Raw genomic sequence first — 23423 nt, 5'->3', positions numbered from 1 at the left:
AGTGAAACATAATTATCATGAATAATGAGAATTGAGAGCACATGCATGTTTCCACTTAGCTTGCAAAACTCCCACCCTTCATAACATTTAGGCTCTTGGGTCTTGCTTATATGTGATTATTTTCTTTATGAAAATATTTGGGAGAGAGGGAAAGAACACACAGATTATCTCTAGCTTACTCCCTTAGGAGTAATGTTGGTCATATAATAACATTTGTCTTCTAGATGTCATTTATGAAACTTAATCTCCTTTACCCACTTGGATTTGGTGACCTGACATGTTTCTGTGGACTGTACAAAAATTAAAGTCACTTATTTGTTAAAAGGCAGTTTAGGGCCCATGGTCATTGCCATTGATGTGCCTGTATTGGAAAACCCAAAGCCCTGGCTTTCTCCCTACTTAAGTCTCATTTTCGTATCGTGGAAGTAAGTGAAAACAAAGTCCACATTCTGAACCTTCTTTTAATGTTTAAGTAAATAGGACAAAGAAGGGGTTTTTGCTTAAGTTAATTTCAGATGCAGGTTACCTTCGTGATGTCAGGTAGGCATGTTGATATTTTTCCTGCCTTAAAAGGAAGAATGACTTGCTCTTAAGGACCAAGGAAGATACAGGAGGGGCTTTGGATACCTTGCTTTACTTAGTGATAGAGTAGTTTTTACTTCTCAGCATTGTTTTCTGGACAGTTCTGCTTTACATCTTTTGTGTGTCCAAGCTTTTCAGTCAAAGTAGAACTTGTAAAAACAAGGTAGGAACTTTAGTTTCTTGAGATTGGAAATGCAAGGTCTAGATCAGTTAGTTTTTATTTGTTCTCAGTGAGATGCACTGTGGCTATCAGTATGAATATTAATATTAATTGAGGGAGATTATGATGTGTGCTCTTAACTTTTACTGATGATAATAGTGGCCAAAGTTCAGTGCTCGGGGCATTCTCTTATAGATATGATTATATTAGGCTTCTACTGTATGAAACTATGTTGAGGACTGTGATTACTGTAGTAGAATGCTTGCCCTAAATAATGCACAGAGAACCTGAAAATCATTTGGCATATGTAGAAGTTGGATTTGAAACTTAAGGTCTGTTTTTTGGATTGAATTTGACTTACCCACCTGTGGGTGAGAAAAAAGACAAAATACCCAGGTCAACTGTCTGGCGTTCAAACTCTCCTAGGCAGAGTAGAATTTTTCTACGTTGTTTTAAGAGCCATTTGTGGCTTTCCCCATTAATGTGCTATTTATCTTTTAGTAGGAATTGGAGCACACATTTACATTATTTAGAAATTGCAGCAGCATGAAGAAATAAAAAGCCCCCACCCATGGCCCATTCTGATAATTAATGTTGAGCTCTTCTGAAGACCCTGGGTTAAGTCTAATGTTATTTGGCTTAAAAATGCATTTTTCCAGCAGGGCCTCTCTGAAAGACTAGTTATTCCCAGCGGGAGAGATGGATGAACTATTTTTGGCTACTATGTATCCATTTCACAGTGGCGGGCAAGCGAGAAGGCCTGCTACTAGAAGGGCTTCTGTGCTTTAAGTTTGTGTTTGGCAGGTTATTCCTATTGACAGTTTCTGTATACGTTTATTGTAACTTAGTGTGCACACAAAGCCAGAAGACTATGGAATAGTGCCCCAAATGGAGCTGCTGCCAAGAATTGAGTGTTTCAAAACTGGCTTGCTGAAAACTTAGGCTGTTCCTTCAGATTGTGTCCCTCCCCATCCCCCCTTTATCATTTGTAAACAAGAATGCATTTGGAATTCAGTTAGGTTAAATCAGTCTGTGTGAAGTGATTTGTTAAAAACAGTTTCAGTGAATTGACACTACGTATCTGTGTGCTTCTATGTGTGTGTGTTTTGCCCCTGGGAATTCCCATGGGTTGACCAGCTTGTTTGTTTCCTTATTATATTTCCCATAGTCAAAGTTGTGTCATATTTAAAATTACGCTTTGAGCCACTCTTAGTATTTGTCATGCTCTTAGCTTGGGGTGACTTCACTTTAGTCTCCCCTATATCTGTGATTATTTAATGGATTCCTACTATATTTGACCTATTAAGTTCATTGGAGTTGCAGTGGTTTGGTGCCATCAAATGGCTAATGACAGTACTTTGACATTAAGCTGGTTGAAATGTCCACTGGAGTTTAAACAGCTCTTATTTGTTACCTTAAAATGTAATGCTCTTCCATTTTTCAGGATGTAAACAATCTTCGACTTTCCCTTATGGATAATCAGAATGTCAGTAAAGAATTTCAAGCTTTGATTGTGAAACATTTGGATGAAAGCCATCTTTTACAAGGTATGTAGCTTATTTGTTGGTGACAGTTCATGAGTTGACCAATGATTAGCTTGTAAGAAGGTACATTTTAGTCCTCACTCATTCTCTCATGATGAGATTTCTAATTTTTTAGAGATTTCCTTTTGCTTTCCTCATGCAGCTAGATGATTGAAGGACTTTATATATTCTGAAGTCTCTGAAATTTGGAAAGCTCAGGGCTTATGTGAAAACTAGTAAGGTAAATATTAAAAAAGCTCAGCTGTATTTTGACCTGGAATTTGATATGTTTGAAATTTCAGTCTTAAAAAATCGGTGAAACATGAATTTGGTAATCCTGATCCTCCCGTATATTACTGAGTTTCCTGGTCAGTTCCACAGTCAAGGATTTTAGAAGACTTACCATTTCTGTTGGGGTTCCTGAATTTGGATCCGCTAAAACTGCACAGGACAGTGAGTTAGGGCTCAGTGAGTTGTCTGGTACTACTTGGTCTTATACAAATGCTGGAATAAATATATTGTTTCTTTTTATTCCATTTTCCTATTAATTTACCTAAAAGTTTAAAATAAAAAGCTTAAATTTTCTCCTGGCTTTGCTGAAATGTCATCTTCTCATGTTTATAGCAGTATCTTTTAATGTTTATTTTTGCTTACTGCTTTTTTTAAAGACTTGAGAAAATATTTATCCTGGATGATGGTGTGTTGGGAAATAATGCAAATTGCTCTAAGGATTTTTTTTTTTTTTTCAGGTGACAAAAACCTAGTTGGTTCAGAAGTAAAAATTTATAGCTTGGACCCATCTACTCAGTGGTTTTCTGCAACCATTGTAAATGGAAACCCAGCATCAAAAACTCTGCAAGTCAACTGTGAGGAGGTAAAACATGATGCTAATTGCATGTAAGATAACTTGACAGAGGAAGATAATTCTAAAAAGGAATTATAATATCTTATAGGAGCTAAACAGCTTTATTATCTTTATATTAAAATATTAGAGCAGAAAAATAAATAGAACTATTGTTTTTAAAAGAAATTATTTGTAAGAAGCTTCTGTTGTATGTTAACAGAGCTAATTTCTGGTATGTTTCTGAGCATTTTTAAGTTTTCTAGTGTCTTTGTTTTATTTAGATTCCAGCACTGAAAATTGTTGATCCGTCACTGATTCATGTTGAAGTTGTGCATGATAACTTTGTGACGTGTGGTAAGATACATTATTTGATTAAAGCCTTTGTTCTCCTTCCTATCTTTCCTCTTTCTCCTTTTCATGTTAAGAGAAACAGGAAGCCAACCTACCTATTTTTAAATATTTTAGGTAATTCTACAAGAATTGGAGCTGTAAAACGCAAGTCTTCTGAGAATAATGGAAGCCTAGTTTCCAAACAAGCAAAATCTTGCTCTGAGGTAACCTGACTTACGTTTGTCACTTATGTGAAAGTTTCCTTAATTCTAACGGTGCGTGGCCAGCTTGTTAGTGGTTATTAAGCTCTCTTCTCTACTATTCTGTGCTGTCTTGTCTGCTCTTCTTTGCTGGTTCCAGATCTTGGCCATAATTTCTACACTCAAGCAGATGGAGATAATATAAGTTTCTGGTTAACTATTTTTTTTGTGTAAAACATGTTTTATTTTTTGATATTTGCTGAAAATTCTCAATAGATTTGACAATTTCACCCATAAGGAGTGTTTTTGAGGGTAAACTAGTTGTGTGTATCAAGCTGGAAGAAAGCCTGGCATGAGAGGAGGGGAAGAACCTTAGAAATCTGAGTAGGTATTGAAATGGGACTCCCCTTCCTCAGTAATAGAGAGGTTTGATTGATAATTTATGATTGGTTAAACAAACATACTAGTTTTTTAAAGGAAGTGGTTAGTTTACCATTACTAATTTATGTCCAGGACAGTATAGTTTGGTATGAATGCCACTGTGAGTTCAAGTACTGGATTTAATTCTATTCTGAATTGGTTAGGATTTAGATCAAGAAACTTAAGGCTGTTTCTCCTTTTAGGTGAGTTGAATCCTTAGGACCTATTACAATACAAATAATTTTTTTACAACTTAGGTATCCAGATGCGTTTGCGTTACCATGACAAAAACACCTTTATGGTGCTCTGCTCCAGGCTGGAGTCCAGAATTTTAAAATTGACCAAGTTGGTGTTAAGATTGTTGACAGCACTTTAGAGGGAACTTTGGGGTTTGTGGGAGTAAGGCAAGGAGAAATGGTATGGGAGTGGGGCAGAGTCAGTTAATGAACCTAGGGCTCTGGATCGGGGCAGACTGGACTACAACATCAGCTAGAACCAAAGTAAGCACTGTGCTACACAAATATATAAGAATCTGACTGCTAAGATGATTGGCTTTCCTGAGTCTTAAGCCTATGTATAGGCAACAGGAACTTTGACCCTTGACCAAAAACTTTGTAAAGCAAGATATATCTCTCTCTTCCTTCCAAGTCTGTAGGCCTCACCTCAGGTTGTTCAGGAAAGAACGAAGAGGTTATTATTGGAAATTAATATTACTACTTTCATTTTTACCTTAAAGTTTACAAGGGAGAAGTAATGTAGTAGGGACTGTAAAGTGAGGATGTCAAGCAAGTGATTCTTGTATCTTGGAGTTAAACTCACAGAGGATATTTTCAAGTACTCCACAGTATCAGAAGCTGAGAAAGAAACAGAGTAGAATAATAACTTGTTAGGTTTCAACATTGGATAAATTGTTGGCAATCTAGGGTAGAGGTAATAAAGGCCAGTTTGGAGACGTTAATCGGGGGTAGCCTGTCATGGAGAATGCATCAGTGTAAATAGTTGGTGAGATGAAAAGGAGCACCACATGATGTGTTGAGGAGGGGGCTAGAGAATAGGAAATGGCATCCGGATGGATCACTGAAGAATCATCCTGGGGTACAGCCTGGACTGGGGTCAGGGAAACTCCTATGGAAGAAGGTGCCAGTTCTTCACAGTGACAAGTTTATCAGTGATGGGACACATAATTGAGCAAGTAAATGTATAGCCTTCAAGAAGGCATATGTAAATTGTGGTAATATATACGTACATAAGTGATCCTCCCTGCCTGACTCGTACTCTTCAAGGGTAGGGAGCATGTCTTTTTGATCTCTTGTCAGCATTTTGTCCAGCTCAGTAGCTTTGTGTGCTACTGATTATTGGGTACCATACAGGCTATTTTTGAAAAAAGCCTAAACTTTGGCTAGGAGATAAGTTCCTATAACCTATTTGAGCTTAATTTCTGCATCTAAAGTGAGAAACTGAATTTGATGTTTTAAAAATGTGTGTTTGAGCTCTTAAACTCTGTACTAGTCAAATTCTCATTCTAAAGGAAATTGGGATGATAGATTTGGCTGGAGGTGGGTATTGGCATTTTTAGAAATTCTTTTTATTATGGTTACTGTAAAGGTTATTCCCCTTTATATTTTACTTATTTGTCAAATAAAGATTCTCACATTAAAAAAAAGTTACTCTCATTTTAAAATTTTTAGTTAACCCAGAAAAACAAAAGAAACATCACTTACAATTATACTTCTCACAGACTCTCACTATTCACGTTTTGGAATACCTGCCCTCCTCCTGTCTTTTTTTGTTTTTGTTTTTTTCATGTATAATCATGGAGGCCTTTTAAAAAAACAAACTAAAAACCAAACTGTTTTATAGCCTCCTTGATTCCTTTCCAGTATGTTGTGAATATTCTTCCGTATCAGTAAATATTCTTTTTTTATCCTGGGTGGTTCTTGTAATCAGGCAAATTTTGGAAACACTGGCTGGGGCTAGATTCAGAGAGCTAGACAGGTTAAAGGAAGAGGTGGGGAAAGAAAGTTCATTTAAATATGGGAGGGAAAGGTGAGTACGGTGACATACTTGGCACACACCTCACTGTTAGCACTTCCCAGACATGTTGGACTGGCGTGGAGTTTACTTTTAGGGTGGTCTTTGGAAGACAGGTGTTTGGGACTAGGTAGTCAAGACTCTTGATTGCCTTGGTGAATACTTTTGCGTAGCATCAACCTGTTTGCCAGTAACGTCTGGTTCCTTGAAGGTCTTCTCTGCCTTGCAGACTATTCCTCAGAGTTAGGACATTGCTTGGTTAATTGAGAGAGTCTGCTGAGTAGTGTGAGCCAGCAGTGTCCTTTTTAGAATACCGTCATACACTCAATTATATTATCTCCGTCTGCTGGCAGGGAGGAACTATTGCCATGACTGGTATAGAAGACCTTCAGGGAAAACTCTTCAGGTAAGAAGAAGCCTTGACCCTTGTCAAGTCAGAGGCCAGGGCAGCGGTATGCACGTGAAGATGGGTTTTGGAATTGGAGCCCTATCCCTGTTGAGCTAACTCTTAGAAATTTCTAGAGTGATATATTTTATTCCTAAAAGGAAAAGCATCCTGAGTTATGCTGTTCGTAACACATGGTGACCATACTGAGAAAATTTTTGTATTTCTCTGCTTTGAGTCCGCTAATCTATATGCCAGGCACTGTGGCAGAGCACAGCCCTATAAAAAGTATGCTTCATTATTCTCATTTTACAGTTGAGGAAACTGAACTCAGAGAGCTTAAATAATGTGCTAGGAAGTGTCAGAGACCAGATTCCAACCAAGGTCTGCCCAGTGCTCTTAACCACTGTGCTGGTGTTACCACTCCTCTCTAAATCTTTTCCTTGGTGTGGTGAGTCACCATTGTAAAAACAGCAGATTCCTACTTCCTTCCCTCTGTCCTTCTATCCGTCTTTCCAATGAATATTTATTGAGTATGAAATATATCCTAGACACATTAGTGAACATTACTGCCTGGCTCTTGAGGGTAAGTCATAGGACTAACATAGCTATTTTGAAATAACTGAGTGCTAACAGCATTCATTCATTCATGTATTCCACCAGTCTTATTTGAGCATCTGCTATGTGCCTTGCTTTATAAGGTTTAACAGTGGACACAAGAGTAGGGTCTGCCCAAAGGAGTGTGCAATTCATTGTGAGGAGACTGACAATAAAAAAGTAATTTATAAAGCATAAGTACAGGATCCTAGTGCGGTGACAGTTATAAACATAGTAATATGATAAAGAGTAAGGGGGTGCCTTGTGGGGCACTGCTTTGGAAAGAGTAATCAGAGATTCTGAGGAGGTGACAATAGAGCAGATTTTTTTTTTTTTTTAAAGATTTATTTATTTGACAGAGACAGCTAGAGCAGGGACACAAGCAGGGGGAGCAGGAGAGGGAGAAGCAAGCTTCCCGCCAAGCAGGGAGCCCAATGCGAGGCTCAATCCCAGGACCCTGGGATCATGACCTGAGCCGAAGGCAGATGCTTAACTACTGAGCCACCCAGGCGCCCCAATAGAGCAGATTTGAAGAGTGAAGGGATAGAACTAGCCAGCCACATGAAAACTATCTAGAGAGGGAATAACAAGTACAAAGGTGCAGGCAAGAAAAAGTTTAGACCATCTGAAGACCTGAAGGGAAGCCGATGTAGTGGAAGCTCTGTGAACAAGTAGAATAACACGAGTGGAGAGGGTTGGCGACCAGACCACATAGAATTCTTGTAGGCAGTGAAGTGCCATGATCTGATTGATTGATATATATATATTTTTTTTTTCTTTTAAGATTTTATTTATTTATTTGACAGCATAAGCAGGGGGAGTGGCAGGCCGAGGGAGAGGGAGAAGCAGGTTCTCTGCTGAGCAGGGAGCCTGATGTGTGGGACTCGATACCAGGACCCTAGAATCATGACCTGAGCTAAAGGCAGACGCTTAACCAACTGAGCCCCTTAGGTGCCCTGATTGATTTATGTTTTATAAAGATTGCTCTGTGGTAGAATAAAATTCTCAATAAAATTGAGTAGGAGGCAGAACATTTAGGCAAAAAATGGAAGTCAGGCCAGTTAGGAGATACCTGATAGTCTAGGGGGAAATTGGTGGTAGTGGTGGCATGGAAAAAAGGCTAGATTCCATAAATATTTTATTTTTTATTTAATTTTTTTTTTTTTTAAATATTTATTTGTCAGAAAGAGAGAGTGAGAGGGAGCATAAGCAGGGAGCCCGATGCGGGACTTGATCCCAGGACCCTGGGATCATGACCTGAGCTGAAGACAGATGCTTAACTGACTGAGCCACCCAGGCGTTCCTCCATAAATATTTTAGAAATAGAGGCAGGACTTACTGGTTCATTGATTGGATATAGTAGATGAGATGAGATGGTTTTTGACTACAGCACAGTGGCTTTCATGGAGAAAAAAAATTTATTCAATCAAAATTTCTTAAGTGGGTTACACTCAGGAAAGTAATTTAAGAAAAGGTATTGTATATATTAGTGCATCAGTTCTATACAATTTGGAACAAGGAAGGATGATGCTTGGTGAAAGTGAGCCTCGAGTAAGCATTTTGAAATGACTTGGCAATTCAACTTTGGGAGGGTAGTGTTTTATAGGTGATTACCAGAATTCTAAAACAGAGTCAAAAAGGACTTTAGGACTAAACTTCTCTAATTACCTCAGCTTAAGGATTAGGAAACTGAGTGCCAGAAAGCTGAAGTTGACCATCCCAAGGATATTCTTAGAATAACCAAAGTCTCCCCCTCAAAAAAATTTTTCTGGGGAACACTAGGTTAATATTTAACCAAAACTGAGTTGACTAAAATAATATACAATCTGATAGTTTTGTATTTTAAAATAGTTTGAAGGTATGCCAAAACTTTGATGTGATTAAGTAAATTCTTATTTTTCAGATGTTTCTATTTAGCATACATTAGGCACTCTTTTCAAGGCTGCCAGAGTTAAATGTCTGAGAAAAAGATTCATGAATGGACTACATGTAAATACACTCAGAATTGTGAAGTTTTAAAAACTTGCTAAGTTTTAAGGTCAGGTTCTACCTCAAATTTTAGAAACTAATTCCTAGAGGATGAAGAAACTTTGAAGATTCTTCAAGTGTAGATTTGGTAGTAAGATAAATGTAAAGGTCATTGTGTGTAAAGGTCATTGTGGAATGAAAGAGTTGCAACTGGGAAGGGCACGGGACTTGATGTATAAGTGTGTACAAAGAGGCTGGTGAAAAGGGGGAATGATTTCCCCTTGTTTAGCCGGACACTGCCCATGTGGAGTTGAGTTTAATCCCTTCCTTCTTTTACCCTGATGGGAAGTTTACTTTTGTGGAAAGTGTAAATTGGGAAGAAGTGAGGTCCATTATTTATATTTTTGTGAAGATAAAACTACCTGAAAAGAGAACGTGTCCCAACTCCCATAGGTTTGTCATGACTTGATATTTTTTGTAGCTTGGGGTGGCCTTCGTGACTTGAAGAGCCATATAAGAGCAAGAACCGTGTTCTCAACCTTTATTGCGTTGTAAAGGCTTCTCTTGGTACCCAGTAGGCACCACTGCCTACAGGAGTCCTACGTGGTCTGGTCTCCTGCCAGCCAATGCAGTGAGTGTGTGGTAGGCACTCAAGTAATGCTAAACTGAATGCATGTGAAGCTGCTACCATCTGAAGACCGTCGTTGAAAACTCACTTTTGTGCATTGCATTATTAAAGTAATTGCCACATGGCTGCATTTTCCTGACATAATGATTCAGAGGTCTGTAAAAGATCAACTGGTGATCTTTTATAGGAAGACTCAAATTTTGTGAAAAGCTGGCGTGATTTATTTAACAGCCTGTGGATAGAAGTCCTTAATTTTGTGATTTATCACTTGTTTTACTGTCCTGTTCTTTTTATTTGGAAATGGTATTGTGCTTATTTAGTTCTAAACCAAGCAAATAAATTTGAATCTTGCTAGGGCTTCATAATTCCCCAACTAGGAACTTTCCTTTTAATAGCTGTTGGTTTGGTGTCTTTTAGGCCTCTCCCAGTATGTGTCCTGTACAGTCTGTTCCCACAACAGTTTTTAAGGAGATACTGCTTGGCTGTACTGCAGCAACTCCACCTAGTAAGGACCCAAGGCAGCAGAGCACTCCCCAGGCTGCCAACTCTCCACCTAATCTTGGAGCAAAAATTCCTCAAGGGTAAGTAAAGCTGTTAAAGGTGTTCATTTGTAATAGGAGGAAAAATGATTTTAGCCATGGTTCATCGTGTGTGAGCTTATCTTTGCTCAAGTGGCAAGAATTAACCTGCATTTGGTGTTTCATAGAGCGTTAGTATAGCTATGTTTGATGTAATGACCAGCTATTCATCACATCTCAGGTTGTCCAGGGAGGTTTTTCATTAGAGTTTTCAAATTGGTCACTTGCCTTCAGAGGTAAAAAGGGTGATAGGCATACAGAACAATGTGGAAAACATTTAAAAAAATGAAAGAGATGTGAGAAAAGAGCAACTTTCTTGACTTGATAAAGTGAGAAGAGTCCATTGAAATACTATAGATAGTTGTAGAATAAATGTCTGCTTTAAGGAAAAGGGAGCACGTTGGTTGTATGTAGAAGACTGAGGTCAATGGGAGTGTGGAGAACCCAGAGACATGGTGATAGTGAGTGGTTCTTATCAGCCCAGATCTCAATTTTAGGTGAGAAACGTGGCTATGGAGAAAATAAGTCATGGAAATGAGGATGCAGTTGTAGGAGGAATAGGTTGCTAATTTGTAGGTGAAGAAAATGAGTAAGAAATGTGAAGTGTAACCAGAGATTTAAAGTGGCTACAAGGTTACAGAGACAAGACTTTTAAGGGAAGACTCTCTCTTAGAAGGGGTGGTGGCCTGTGCAGGCAGTTGATAAAAGCTTAAGATACAGGTCAGAGAGACAGTGGTATAGAAAGGTGGGCTTGGGGCACCTGGGTGGCTCAGTCAGTTAAGCATCTGCCTTTGGCTCAGGTCATGATCCTGGAGTCCCGGGATCGAGCCCCACATTGGGCTCCCTGGTCAGTGGGGAGTCTGCTTCTCCTTCTGCCCTTCCCCCTGCTCATGCTCCCTCTCCCTCTCTCTCTTTCTCAAATAAATAAATAAAATCTCAAAAAAAAGGTGGGTTTGGAAGAGCGCTGCAGTAAGAGGGGAGAGTGGCTGAGCACATTGGTTCATTGGGAAGAAAGTGGGCTGTCCGAGATGAGCTTGGAAGGTGGCCGCAGAGCAGTTAGACGGAAGGAGGAGCAATCTTCAGAGTAGAAGGAGGGAGTAATAAGAAGTACAGTGTTACCCAAGTCTAATGTGAGTATTTAAATGAAGAAATTCTTGGAGTGCCCTAGCTGGATCAGTCGGTGGGGCATGTGATTCTTGATCTCAGGATTGTTAGTTCAAGCCCCAAGTTGGGCATAGAGCTTACTTTAAAAAAGTTGTTTTTTTCTTCTCAAGGATGAAATCCCTTATTAGAGACATGGGAAGAAAAGTTTAATAGGAAAAAAGAACTTTGTGTTTTGCTGGGGAAGCAACTTTAGGATGAATTTCAGAGAAACAAAAGTTCTTTAAGGATACCGCCTTTTAGGGTAGAGGATGGGAGATCATTCTATGAACAAGCAAGTAATCAGTTGGCTCTTCAGTTGCTTTGGGTCCTGATCACTAACCAGACAAGAATGGAATTACCCAGTGTCAGGGCTGGTTCCATGTTGTTCCATGTAGCCGGACCGGGTTTCGTGCTGCTGGTGGTTTTGGTTCCATATGATACCCAGTTTATTTTGAGGGAAAGCTAAGGTTCATTATGTTGTAATGTATAGAACTAACTTGAAGTAGTGAAGGATTTATAAGAACATACAGATAGGATTTAGGGTTATATTTTCCTGAGTGTTTAAGATGTTTTTGCAGAGCCATTGACTGATTATTTTTAACTCCAGCTCACAGAAACCTATCCTACGTTCTCTCATAACATAAGGATTTTTTTCTCTTTCATACTGGTTGCCTTAGGGTACCAAACAATTGTTTTTGAAAGGTAGAGGAGAGGTAGAAGAGACCTAGATGCTAGTTTTTCATATTCTTTGTTTCAGATGTTATAAACAGATTTTACCAGAAGAACTTTCTTCCTGTCTCAATACAAAGCCTGAAATACTGAGAACAAAAGCAGATGTTGTCTGCAAAGTAGGATTGCTGTCTTCAAAGTTCTCTCAGATTGGAACGGGAGACTTAAAACCCCTTAGTGAACCAAAAGGTAGCTGTACCCAGCTGAAGACCAACACTGATAAGGAAAACAAATTGGAATCTGTTTCTCAATCATCGACTGGCCTTCCTAGGAAGTGCTTACCTACAAAGCCTTCTACAGCAGAACTGGAAATTGCTAGTACTCCTGAACTGCAGAAGCACCTAGAATATGCACCTTCTACATCTGATGTCCTTTCAAATAAACCAGAAGAGAAAGTAGGTGTCAATAGTAATAGCCCTAATAGTTGTGTGGAAAAGAAGATAGAACCTTCAACTTTAGGATGCCAGTCACAGAATTTGAAGGAATCTTCAGTAAAAATAGATAATGAAAGCTGTTGTACAAGAAGCAACAATAAAATCCAGAATGGTGAGTGTTTGTACATGTCTTTATTGGTAGAAGGTAAGAGATGGTAGTGGGTACATATATATTTTCTTACCTTATGAGAAAATAATATGAAAATGGCTCTAGAAAAAGTTCATACGGGGCACCTGGGTGTCTCAGTTGGTTAAGCAGCCAACTCTTGATTTCGGCACAGGTCATGATCTTGGGGTCCTGGGATTGAGTCCCATGTTGGGCTCCTTGCTCAGTGGGGAGTCTGCTTGAGGATTCTCTCTCTCCCTCCCTCTCTTCCTCTCCCCCCCCTTCCTCTCCCCTGCCCCTCCCCTGGCTTGCGCACACTTGTGTGTGTGCACGCACTCTCATAAATAAATAAATCTTTAAAAAAAAAAGGAAAAGAAAAATTCCATACAATTGGAAAAGTTCAAAGGAGAAAATAACATCCCAAAATCTCCTCAGAAATGATTACCGTTAATATCTTGGTGTACCTAGTCCCACGTATATTAGAAGTACAGACAAACTATTACACAAATGGGTTTATACCAACAGTTTTATCCTGTGAATTAGTGTAGGTGTCTATCAACATTTTAAAGGCTGCAAGGATTCCATTATGTATGCATTTATCAGATGACTTAATTGGTTCCTATTAGATGGGTAATTAGGTGGTTCCCAGTTTCTGGTTGTAAGCAAATAATTTTGAAACAAAATGTAAAGTAATCTGATGATTATTTCATCTTCAGCTTATCACTGATTTTTGTGTGATGGGTGGCTCAGTTGGTTAAGCATCCAACTCTTGATTTCGGCCCAGGTCATGATCTCTCAGGGTTGTGAGATCGCTCTCCGTTCAGGCTCTGCACTGGGCATTGGAGCCTGCCTGGGATTCTCCCTCTCCCTCTGCCCTTCCCCACTCCCATTCCCTCCCTCACTCTAAAAAAAAAAAAAAAAAAAAGAGAGAGATGGAAGAGATGATTGATACTTTATGCTCACGCAAGTAGTTCAGAGCTGCAATTTTCTTTTCCTTTTTTTTTTTTTTTTTTAAAAGACAGAGAATTATACCACCACCTCTAGATAAAAGGACTTTTGGTTAAAGATTTTAACGACAGACTGGAACACCAGGCAGAGTTTCTTTGCCTAAGGGGAAGTCCTACTGCATTCACAATTTAAAAACTGTGTACAAGCATACCTCATTTTATTATGTTTTGCTTTATTGCACTTTGCAGATAACTGCATTTTTTTTTTTTTTAACAGATTGAAGGTTTGTGGTATCCCTGTGTCAAGCAAGTCTCTTGACACCATTTTCCCAACAATATTTGCTCACTTGTAGTCTCTATGTGACATTTTGGTAATTCTTGTAATATTTCAAGCCCTTTCATTATCATTATATTATGGTGATTTGTGGTCAGTGACCTTTATGTTACTGTTGTAATTATTTTGGGGTGCCACAGACCGCACCCATCTAAAATGAGACTTAGTTGATAAATGTTGCATTGTTCTCACTGCTCCACCAACCAGCCATTTCCTCATCTCTCTCCCTCTCCTCCGGCCTGCGTATTCCCTGAGACACAAAAATACTGAAATTAGGCCAGGTAATAACCCCACAGTGGCTTCTAAGTGTTCACGTGAAAGGAAGAGTTGCACGTCTCTCACTTTGAATCAAAAGCTAGAAATGATTAGGCTTAGTGAGGAAGGCATGTTGAAAGCCAAGATAAAGCTAGGCCTGTCACGCCAGACAGTTAGCCAAGCTGTGAATCCAAAATAAAAATTCTGGAAGGAAATTAAAGAGTACTACTCCAGTGAACATGTGAATGATAAGAAAGTGGAACAACCTTACTGCTGATACGGAGACAGTTTTAGCAGTCTGGATGGCAGAGCAAACCAGCTCCAACATCCTTAAGCCAAAGCCTAGCCCAGAGCAGGGCCATTACTTTCTTCAGTTCTATGAAGGCTGAGAGGTGTGAGGAAGCTGCAGAAAAGTTTGAAGCTATCAGAGGTTGGTTCATGAGGCTTAAGGAAAGAAGCACCTCCATAACATAAAAGTGCAAGGTGAAGCAGTGAGTGATGGAGAAGCTGCAGCAAGTTAGCCAAAGATCTAGCCCAGATTATTCATGAAGGTGGCTACACTACACGACAGATTGGAGGAAGATGCCAGCTCAGACTTTCATAGCTAGGGAGGAGAAATCAGCGCCTGGCTTCAAAGCTTCAAAGAACAGGCTGATTCTCTTATTAGGGGCTAATGCAGCTGGTGACTTTAAGGTGAAGCCGTGCTCATTTACCATTCTGAAAACCGTAAGGCCTTTAGGTTATGCTAAATCCACGCTGCCTGTGCTCCATAAATAGAACAACAAAGCCTGGATGATAGCACATTTGCTTATAACATGGTTTACTGACTATTTTAAGCCCACTGTTGAGGCCTACTGCTCAGGAAAAAAAAATGCCTTTCAAAGTATTACTGCTCACTGACAATGTACCTCTCCACCCAAGAACTCTGGTGGAGATACACAAGATTAATGTTTTCATGTCAGCTAACAGCACCCATTCTGCAGCCCATGGATCAAGGAATAATTTTGACTTTCAAATCTTATACGTTTTGTAAGACTATAGCTACCATAGATAATGTTTTTTCAATGGATCCAGGCTATTGCACACTTAATAGATTGCAGTATAGTATAAATACAATGTTTACATGCATTGGGAAACCGAATATTCATTTGATTTGCTTTACTGTGATACTCGCTTTATTGAAGTGGTCTGGAACCACACACCTGCTGTGTCCCCAAGGTATGCCTGTACTCTAGAGAAAATGCTACATTGTATTTCATACTGCTTCTGTTAAGTTTGAGGATGCATTACACTGATGGTAGTTAACACAAGTTCTCCTGTTAGAATTAGTAGAACTAAATGGCTTCGGTATGCAAAAGGTTCAGAGCTATTACAATTTAAAAATACCTTTGATAATTGTCAGCTGTGTGGGAAAATTAGCATGGATTTTGATAGCTTTTAAAAAAAACTTAATACAAAACACTATGCACTTTGATAAGTAGGAAACGAAATGTATGCACAATTAGCTTTTACCTCAGGCCTCTGAAGCTAGAGAGAAAATGGATGGATTTGACTGTTGGTCTTTGGATGCAGAGTTAAAGGAGTAGGAAAACCTGTCTTTGCCTAGTAATAACTTCTAGCCCAGCTTCTACATTCTTGGGCTTAAGTTGTGATAGGGCTGTTAATTTGCATAAAATTAATTGCATAAGATTATACTGTTTCTCTTGAATTATATAACTCCCCAAAGAAAGTGAATATTCATAACCATATTTCTGTTCTTTTTTTTTTTCTTTTTGAGTCATCAGGCCTTACATTCAGATAGTTTTTGGAGGCAAATTAATGTTGTGTAAAGAAACAGTAAAAATTCTGTATCGATAAGCACATTATAGGTCTATAAATGAGTTACGGAGTCTCGCTTTGTCTCTTTATGTGTTGTACAACTGTACACCAGCTAAAGTGATTTTTAGAGAAATGAAAAACCTCATTAAATGTCCTGGTGCATGCTGTCTACTGGGACGTCTGGTTGAAGAGCGAGAGAGTGTGATCAGGATCTCTGTGCTGTGTCCACTGGTACTGCTTGTGGGTATGGAAAGACTCGACTGGAAGCTATTTTGTCCCCTGCGTCCCTCTCCAGTTTGGGGCTAGAAAACAAACGCAGGCTGAGTCGAAGAACAGCTGTCTTTTTTCCTGTTAGGTGAATGTGTGACTCCTTAGAAGTTGGCATATCTTTTTTCTCTTGGCTCTCCTCCAAATTTGTGAGAATCATTGATTGGGTCAACTATTGCTCTCCTCGCTAAAGAGCTAGATTTAGGTAGTTCAGCTTGCTTATTTATAGGTATTTCCTCTTGTAAGTGAGGGCAGAACAGATAACCTCTGGACTCTTTGCCCATGGTCTGTGAAAACGTGGTCCAACCTGGAGGGTGATGTTTATTTCAGTATCTGAGTGATAAAATTACATCCTTGAACTATTGATCACTTTTATTTTCTGTTCTTGCTGTACCTTTTCTTTCACTATAACTGAATAAGAATGCTAAAGGGATCACGGCCTGACAGCCAGCATCCATTTAGCATTTTGTAGTGTGCTCTGGCTCTACTTTAAAAGAGAGGTAAGATGGGATGCCTGGGTGGCTCAGTCAAGGATTTGCCTTCAGCTCAGGTCATGAACCCAGGGTCCTGGGATCGAGTCCCGTATCGAGCTCCCTGCTCAGCGGGGAGCCTGCTTCTCCCTCTGCCTGCTGCCTCCCCTGCTTGTGCTCTCTCACTCTCTCTTTCTCTCTGACAAATAAATAAATCTTTAAAAAAATAAGAGAGGCAAGATTAGAATACCGCTAAGGTCATTATTAAAGATGCTTATTTTATTTAAAGCCTTCTTTGCTTTGAGATCTTTCACTTTTCCTCCACAACTACTAATCTCTCCCAGCTTGTCTCTCAACTGGTTCCCCAAAAGTTGTTTCTTGGGTTTTGTTTTTGTTTTTTGTTTGTTTGCCAAATAATCTACATCCTTGCTCCCTTGTCTTTTCTGTTGCTTTCATATGAAATACTCCTCAAGGCTCCTGACTATTATAAATAAATAAATAAATAAATAAATAAATAAATAAATAAATAGATTCATTTCTGTGTTATTTGGGTTGATGCAATTGACGCAAAGATCACTCTTCCTGTCAAAACTCTACTTTTTCTCCCCTTTTTCTTTAGAAACTGTGTTAACATTTCCTTTGAAGTTCTCCTGCCCATTACACGTTAAGACTTAAAACATGCCTTTACTTAAAATTATAATCCTATCTTTAGTCACTCCCTTCATCCTGAATGGAACATATGTGTGAAGGACATTGAAGAAGTATCAAGGGTCAAGTGACACTTCTTGGAAGCATTTAGAAGATAGTTCTTATTTTATAGACCCAGGGGCCTGTGTGGGAAAACTATTTGGCTGTTACTGTATTTAGAATGGTTAGCTTTTGCACAGTGCTCTAGAAAACACACTTGTGTGCTTTGAAACACAGCCTTTGCAAAGTGACAGAATTGACTTGCACACGGATCTCTGTTGAGGTGAATCTGTCTCTGGGCATTGTTAGTGTTGCAATGAGTTTAAGTATCTGATTTGGAAGTCTTCCTAAAATAGTTTTTTATCTAGGGTTGTGAATAGAAGTACATGCTACCTCGGAATTAGGAGTCTAGTTGTTGAATTTGGGGTTTTAAGTTGCCTTGCCAAAAGGATATTACCAAATGAGAATTATTCTATAAAGCTAGTAAAGCTTTCCAATTATTCTGTTGGTTGTTTTATGTTAAGCCAGTTTTAGAAATTACAGTTGAATCAGTATTTAAGGAGTTCTCCCTTTGGGAAAGCTGGGCTTCGGAAAAGAATTCAGTCAAACGTTGGGGTGACTTAAAAATTTGAGGTCTCATTTCTTTAATCTTCTGTTTTCCTAGCCCCCTCCCGGAAGTCGGTTTTGACAGACCCAGCCAAGCTCAGGAAGCTGCAGCAGAGCGGTGAGGCCTTTGTGCAGGATGACTCCTGTGTCAACATTGTCGCCCAGCTGCCCAAGTGCAGGGAGTGTCGCTTGGACAGCCTCCGCAAGGATAAGGAGCAGCAGAAAGACTCGCCTGTGTTTTGTCGCTTCTTTCACTTCAGGAGGTGAGGCATTCGGGGAAAAGCTCAAGTAATCCGGGCCCCATAGCATACTTTTCCCCCCTCCTTTTCTATCAACAGTAAATCTAGAACTTACAGAGGGTGAGGATTGCATCCTTAATCTCTGGCTTTGAATGTCTAGATCTTATCCCATGTTATTTCCTTCTCAATCTCCCTTTCAGTTTGTTTTTAAAGGAGAGAAGCCTAAACATACAACCTTCTCTTCTTAAAACTAATAAATATTATAAAAAATGCTGAAATTTCTAAAAAAAAAAAAAAACAACCACCCCCTACAAATAAACACTGTTAACTTTTCAGTGCATTTTAGTGTTTGTATGGTCATAAAATATATTCAAGCATACCTATTTGGGTATATAGTATATACTGTGTGGAATCTTACTTTCTCAGTACATAGTAGGAACCCCTTGGTCATGGTAGCTTTTTTCTGCAAAAACTTTGATTACCTAGGTAGGAACCCATAATAGTATTTGAAAGTTCACTTAACCAATTTTCTTCCTGGTGTTAAGATTATTTTGTGGGGGGGCGCCTGGGTGGCTCAGTTGGTTAAGCGACTGCCTTCGGCTCAGGTCATGATCCTGGAGTCCCGGGATCGAGTCCCGCATCGGGCTCCCTGCTTGGCAGGGAGTCTGCTTCTCCCTCTGCCCCTCCCCCCTCTCATGTGCTCTCTCTCATTCTCTCTCTCTGAAATAAATAAAATCTTTAAAAAAAAAATTATTATTTTGTGGGGTTTGTCACTAAAAATAATACACGATCATCCTGTCTCCATCTCTCATTGTTGACTTTGGAAGGATTACTGGAAGTGGCATTACCAGGTCAGAAGCCTTGTGTGTTTTAAGGCGTTGATATATATGTTCTGCCAAATTGCCCTACAGGAAGCTTGCACCTGTGGCCAGGCCCTCAGGCAGCATTCCTGTTGAAGCATTCCTGTCTCTCTGTACTTTTGCCAGCAGAAAGAGGCATATGTTTTTTTAAAAAATCTTTCCTAATTTTATAGGCAAAAACTTTCATTTTTATACTGTGTTTTGTTAAGTCAAATTTTCTCTAAATTCTTCTATCCTTAGTGAAGACAAAAGCTGTTTCTTCTTTTTTGTTGTCATCTACTTTTTGATAAATGAGCAGTGTTATTCTGGGTATGTTTCACTTTCTCAGAAATGTAGATACTTTCAGGCTCGACTAGTCCTAATCATAAACACAAGTGTTGACCTGAATTTCTTCCTATTCACCTCCACCCCTTTAGTTTTATCAAGATTAAAGAGTTGCTGAAGAACTGAATTAAATGCACAGGTATTTTAGGTCATTGATTATATCAGTTCTGGTAACTTTTAGATTTGGGCTTATTTTAATGAACTCTATAGAGTCTTTTAGACGGTAGCTTGCCCCATTCGTTCCTGAGTAAATTGCAAATGTACCATGATGAAGTATGTGTCTAGTATTTAGAACTGTAATAATTGGTAGCATGTTAGCGTAGCCTTATGTTAACATAGCTTGAATAACACGTGGCCCAGAATAAGTTCTTAATAAAGGTTAGTTCCACTTCCTCTCCGGAGAATTTTTTACACAGGTAGATGTGTTAAGATGCATATGCCATGGGTTCTGACATATGTTTTGAAGAGAGCACAAAATGTTATGCTTTGTACAGATCTATGTATTCCTGTTACACACTTAGCCTCATTATGGTTCCTTTGCTCTGAAAGGTGTAAGTGGACTGGAGGGGAGAGATTGTTTGATTTTGGTTTTAAGTGGCAGAGGCCTTTTGAGGAGGAGACAATTAGTTTTTTCTTTTGAATATTACTAGAGCTTTTTTTTAAACCAGTATTTTGTAACCATCTAGAAATCACTGATTTTATGACTTAGCTGTTTTCCCATTTTTGACTTCTTTGAAGAGGAAAGTGCCTTTGCTTAATGTTGCGTAGTAGAAGCCAGTCTAGTGGAAATTAGAACAAATTCATTTCTTGGGTAAAAAGAATGTCATAATTTAGGGGCGCCTGGGTGGCTCAGTCGTTTAGCGTCTGCCTTCGGCTCAGGTCATGATCCCAGGGTCCTGGGATTGATCCCCGCATCAGGCTCCCTGCTCTGCGGGAAGCCTGCTTCTACCTCTCCTACTCCTCCTGCTTGTGTTCCCTCTCTCGCTGTGTCTCTCTCTATCAAATAAATAAATAAGATCTTTAAAAAAAAAAAAGAATGTAATAATTTAAAGAATAGAGCCTTTTTTCCCCCCCCTGATGTTTAAAGAGAAGATTAAGGCTGTCATTATTAGCCTCCTCCCCAAGTTTGTTTCTTAATTACACTCCCTGCAGATAAAATAGGAGGGTTAGGGTCTCAGTCCTAAAGCCCAATTGCCAAAGCCTATTTGCCATCTCCCCCTTTGAAATAGCTTTCGAATTCGTTTTTTAGTATTGAAACTGTCTCTTAATTTGGGCTGTCGATTAAAAATTTGCATCTCTCCTTTGGACCGCTTGAAATTAATTCTCATCTGTTAAGCAACTCCCAGTGTCCTTCCAGTTCATTCTACACTCTTCTGGACAAATGGTTTTTCTAAAATACAACTTTAGTCCCACATCGGGCTCCCTGCTCAGCAGGGAGCCTGCTTCTCCCTCTGACCCTCCCCCCTCTCATGTGCTCTCTCTCTCATTCTTTTTTTTTTTTTTTAAGATTTTATTTATTTATTCATGAGAGACAGAGAGAGAGAGAGGCAGAGGGAGAAGCAGGCTCCCAAGGAGCAGAGAGCCCGATGCGGGACTCGATCCCAGGACCCTGGGATCATGACCTGAGCTGAAGGCAGACGCTTAACCATCTGAGCCACCCAGGCGCCCTCTCTCTCTCTCATTCTCTCTGTCTCAAATAAATAAATAAAATCTTTTAAAAAATAATAAAATAAAATACAACTTTAGGTGTATCTCATGGGCTCAAAGACTTGGTAGCTGGCCAGTGACCAATGGAGAAATCAAGATCCCTGCATTTTTCTTTCTTTTGAATGAAATACTGTTTCCTTGACATGCTTCTCTTAGCTAATGTCTACCTTTTCTGGTAAGGCCAATCTTAATCACTATTTCTACTATGAAGTCTTAATATTAGTCCTACAAAACTCATAGTCAGTACTTCCTCCTCGGGCTCCTATAAGATTTAATGATTGTTACGATATCCTACCTATTTCACTGTGTATTTTATGTCTACTTCTGTGTCTCCAACTAGATTGACATATGTCATTTCGAATGAATTTTGAAAAAATTCAAAACTAATATGTAGCTTAGGAAAAACAGGTGTCAAAGATATTGAAAGAGAATCTTGAGAAAGTATTCTGCCTTTTTGCTCCACTTCAGGTACTTAGGTCCGTCTTAACACTGCCTCTCATTCCAGAAGCTTACACAATAATTTGCAGCTAGGATTCATATGGGTGCTGACTTCCTCATGGATCTGCGTGGTCATGGCTTCAGTGACTGCTTAGGGTTAGCCTTCCTTTGCTGAGCATTATTCTTGAAGGAGTGGTTGTATTCAAATCTGATCAGATTATCTATCACCTTCTGTTTTCCGTTTTCTTCTGTGGTGACTTGTGATTGTCCTTGCTGTTAAGTCCCAAGTCTGGAAGGTTCAACAGCTGCCTCTGGAGGCAGTATGATTAGATCTTGGTTGAAGTGCAAAACACCTCTCCCCTGCCTCCCTCCCCATGTCCTCCGAGGGAAAACTTGGAAATTTTTAAATCTTTTAAATCTTTCCCCTGACATTGCCAAGTAACAATTGGCTATAATTAGCCATTGAGATTACAGAAAACTGGGAAGGAATTCGTTGATCTTAAATAGTAACTACAAGATGTAAATCCAATTTCGTGTGTGTGTGTAACACACTTTTTTTCCTCCACTTCCTCTAGGTTACAGTTCAACAAACATGGTGTATTGCGGGTAGAAGGCTTCTTAACACCAAACAAGTACGACAGTGAAGCAATTGGCTTATGGTTGCCTTTAACCAAAAACGTTGTGGGGACTGATTTGGACACTGCGAAGTATATCCTGGCCAACATTGGAGACCACTTCTGTCAAATGGTGATTTCTGAAAAGGAAGCTATGTCAACTATTGAGCCACACAGTAAGAGCATCTCTTAGGGGGTAGGATTTTTGAGTCCAACTTGATTTTGTTCCTAAATGACACCTAAGTTCTAATTGTATGAGTTTCATTTTCACCCAGAAGTTTGGATGACTTTGGTATAATGAAGTTGTATTTTCCCTTTTATAACTGCCTGTTGGTTTCATCAGAGTCAGTCACCTATCTCTGGGGTTTATTTTGGGGCAGGTATCAAAGGAGTGAAACTCCTTTTTTTAAAGAAAGGTGAAGGTGAGGTAATGGTAGAATTTGCACAGCCTTTATCAGCAGTGTGGGCTCATCAAAAGGGGATGAGGCCTCAGGTTGGGTTATTTTTAAGACAAAGGTTCATAATCAGGAATGCATTTCAAAGAAAATAAGAACGGACAGGCTCTGTTCTGTACCTACTAAATCAGAATCTGGGGGGCTGGGTCCCAGGCATGAGAATGGGCATAAGCTCAGGTGAAAAGGATTCTGTTAGAGTCAAGGTTTTAACAGGATACTTGGAGGTTCCAGCTGGGTGAATGCCGATGTCTTCTCCTCTTTAAGAGCACTCTAACAGTGATCCACAGGGATCACTGTGAGTGACACATGAGAACCGTATGATAACCTGGGAGAACAGCACACCTCTGTTTTTTATGCCTCTAAAAGTGAGGTATCCAGCCAGAAGCACCCAGGAGCAGCTGTTTTTAAAGTCTCATGCTTCCTTCCATCATTTTATCTTTCCCAAATGATTGAAACTTAAAAGTGAAGCCTTTTCATTTCTTGTATATATCTTTTCAGACTTTGCATAACCAAATATGTTTCGATACAAGCATCCGCACATACCAGTCTTGAGAAATTTGGTTGTAGGTACCAGAAACTAATTGAAGCTAGCTTCGCAAAAATAATTTATTGGATAAGTACGGATATTGTTAAATTTCCAAGTCCATGGAATGGGAATTGAGGCATTCGGAGGAGCAGGAATTCAGAGCTAGAAAGAGAATGGGATCGTGAGCTCTGGGGTGCAGCCAAAGTCATGAGCCAGAG

General features: G+C 39.4%; 1 protein-coding gene across 3 annotated transcripts in view; it reads left to right on the top strand.

Annotated features, from left to right (window-relative positions):
* The window catches only part of KDM3A (lysine demethylase 3A), a 54757-nt gene that overhangs the window by 9753 nt on the left and 21581 nt on the right, over positions 1-23423 (top strand). For all 3 annotated transcript variants that reach the window (XM_045884597.3, XM_064572235.1, XM_064572234.1), the window contains exons 5-12: positions 2187-2289; positions 3015-3139; positions 3391-3463; positions 3575-3663; positions 10086-10249; positions 12147-12664; positions 18101-18305; positions 22186-22400. In XM_045884597.3, the coding sequence (XP_045740553.1) occupies positions 2187-2289; positions 3015-3139; positions 3391-3463; positions 3575-3663; positions 10086-10249; positions 12147-12664; positions 18101-18305; positions 22186-22400 (1492 nt within the window). The remainder of the gene's footprint in view (positions 1-2186; positions 2290-3014; positions 3140-3390; positions 3464-3574; positions 3664-10085; positions 10250-12146; positions 12665-18100; positions 18306-22185; positions 22401-23423) is intronic.

This window comes from Mirounga angustirostris, unplaced genomic scaffold, assembly GCF_029215605.1.
Source record: "Mirounga angustirostris isolate CCGP_5_RB_7025 unplaced genomic scaffold, mMirAng1.0.hap1 SCAF_10, whole genome shotgun sequence".
NCBI lineage: Eukaryota > Metazoa > Chordata > Mammalia > Carnivora > Phocidae > Mirounga > Mirounga angustirostris.
The sequence above is the reverse complement of the archived record's forward strand: the minus strand, read 5'-3'. Positions and strand labels throughout refer to the sequence as shown.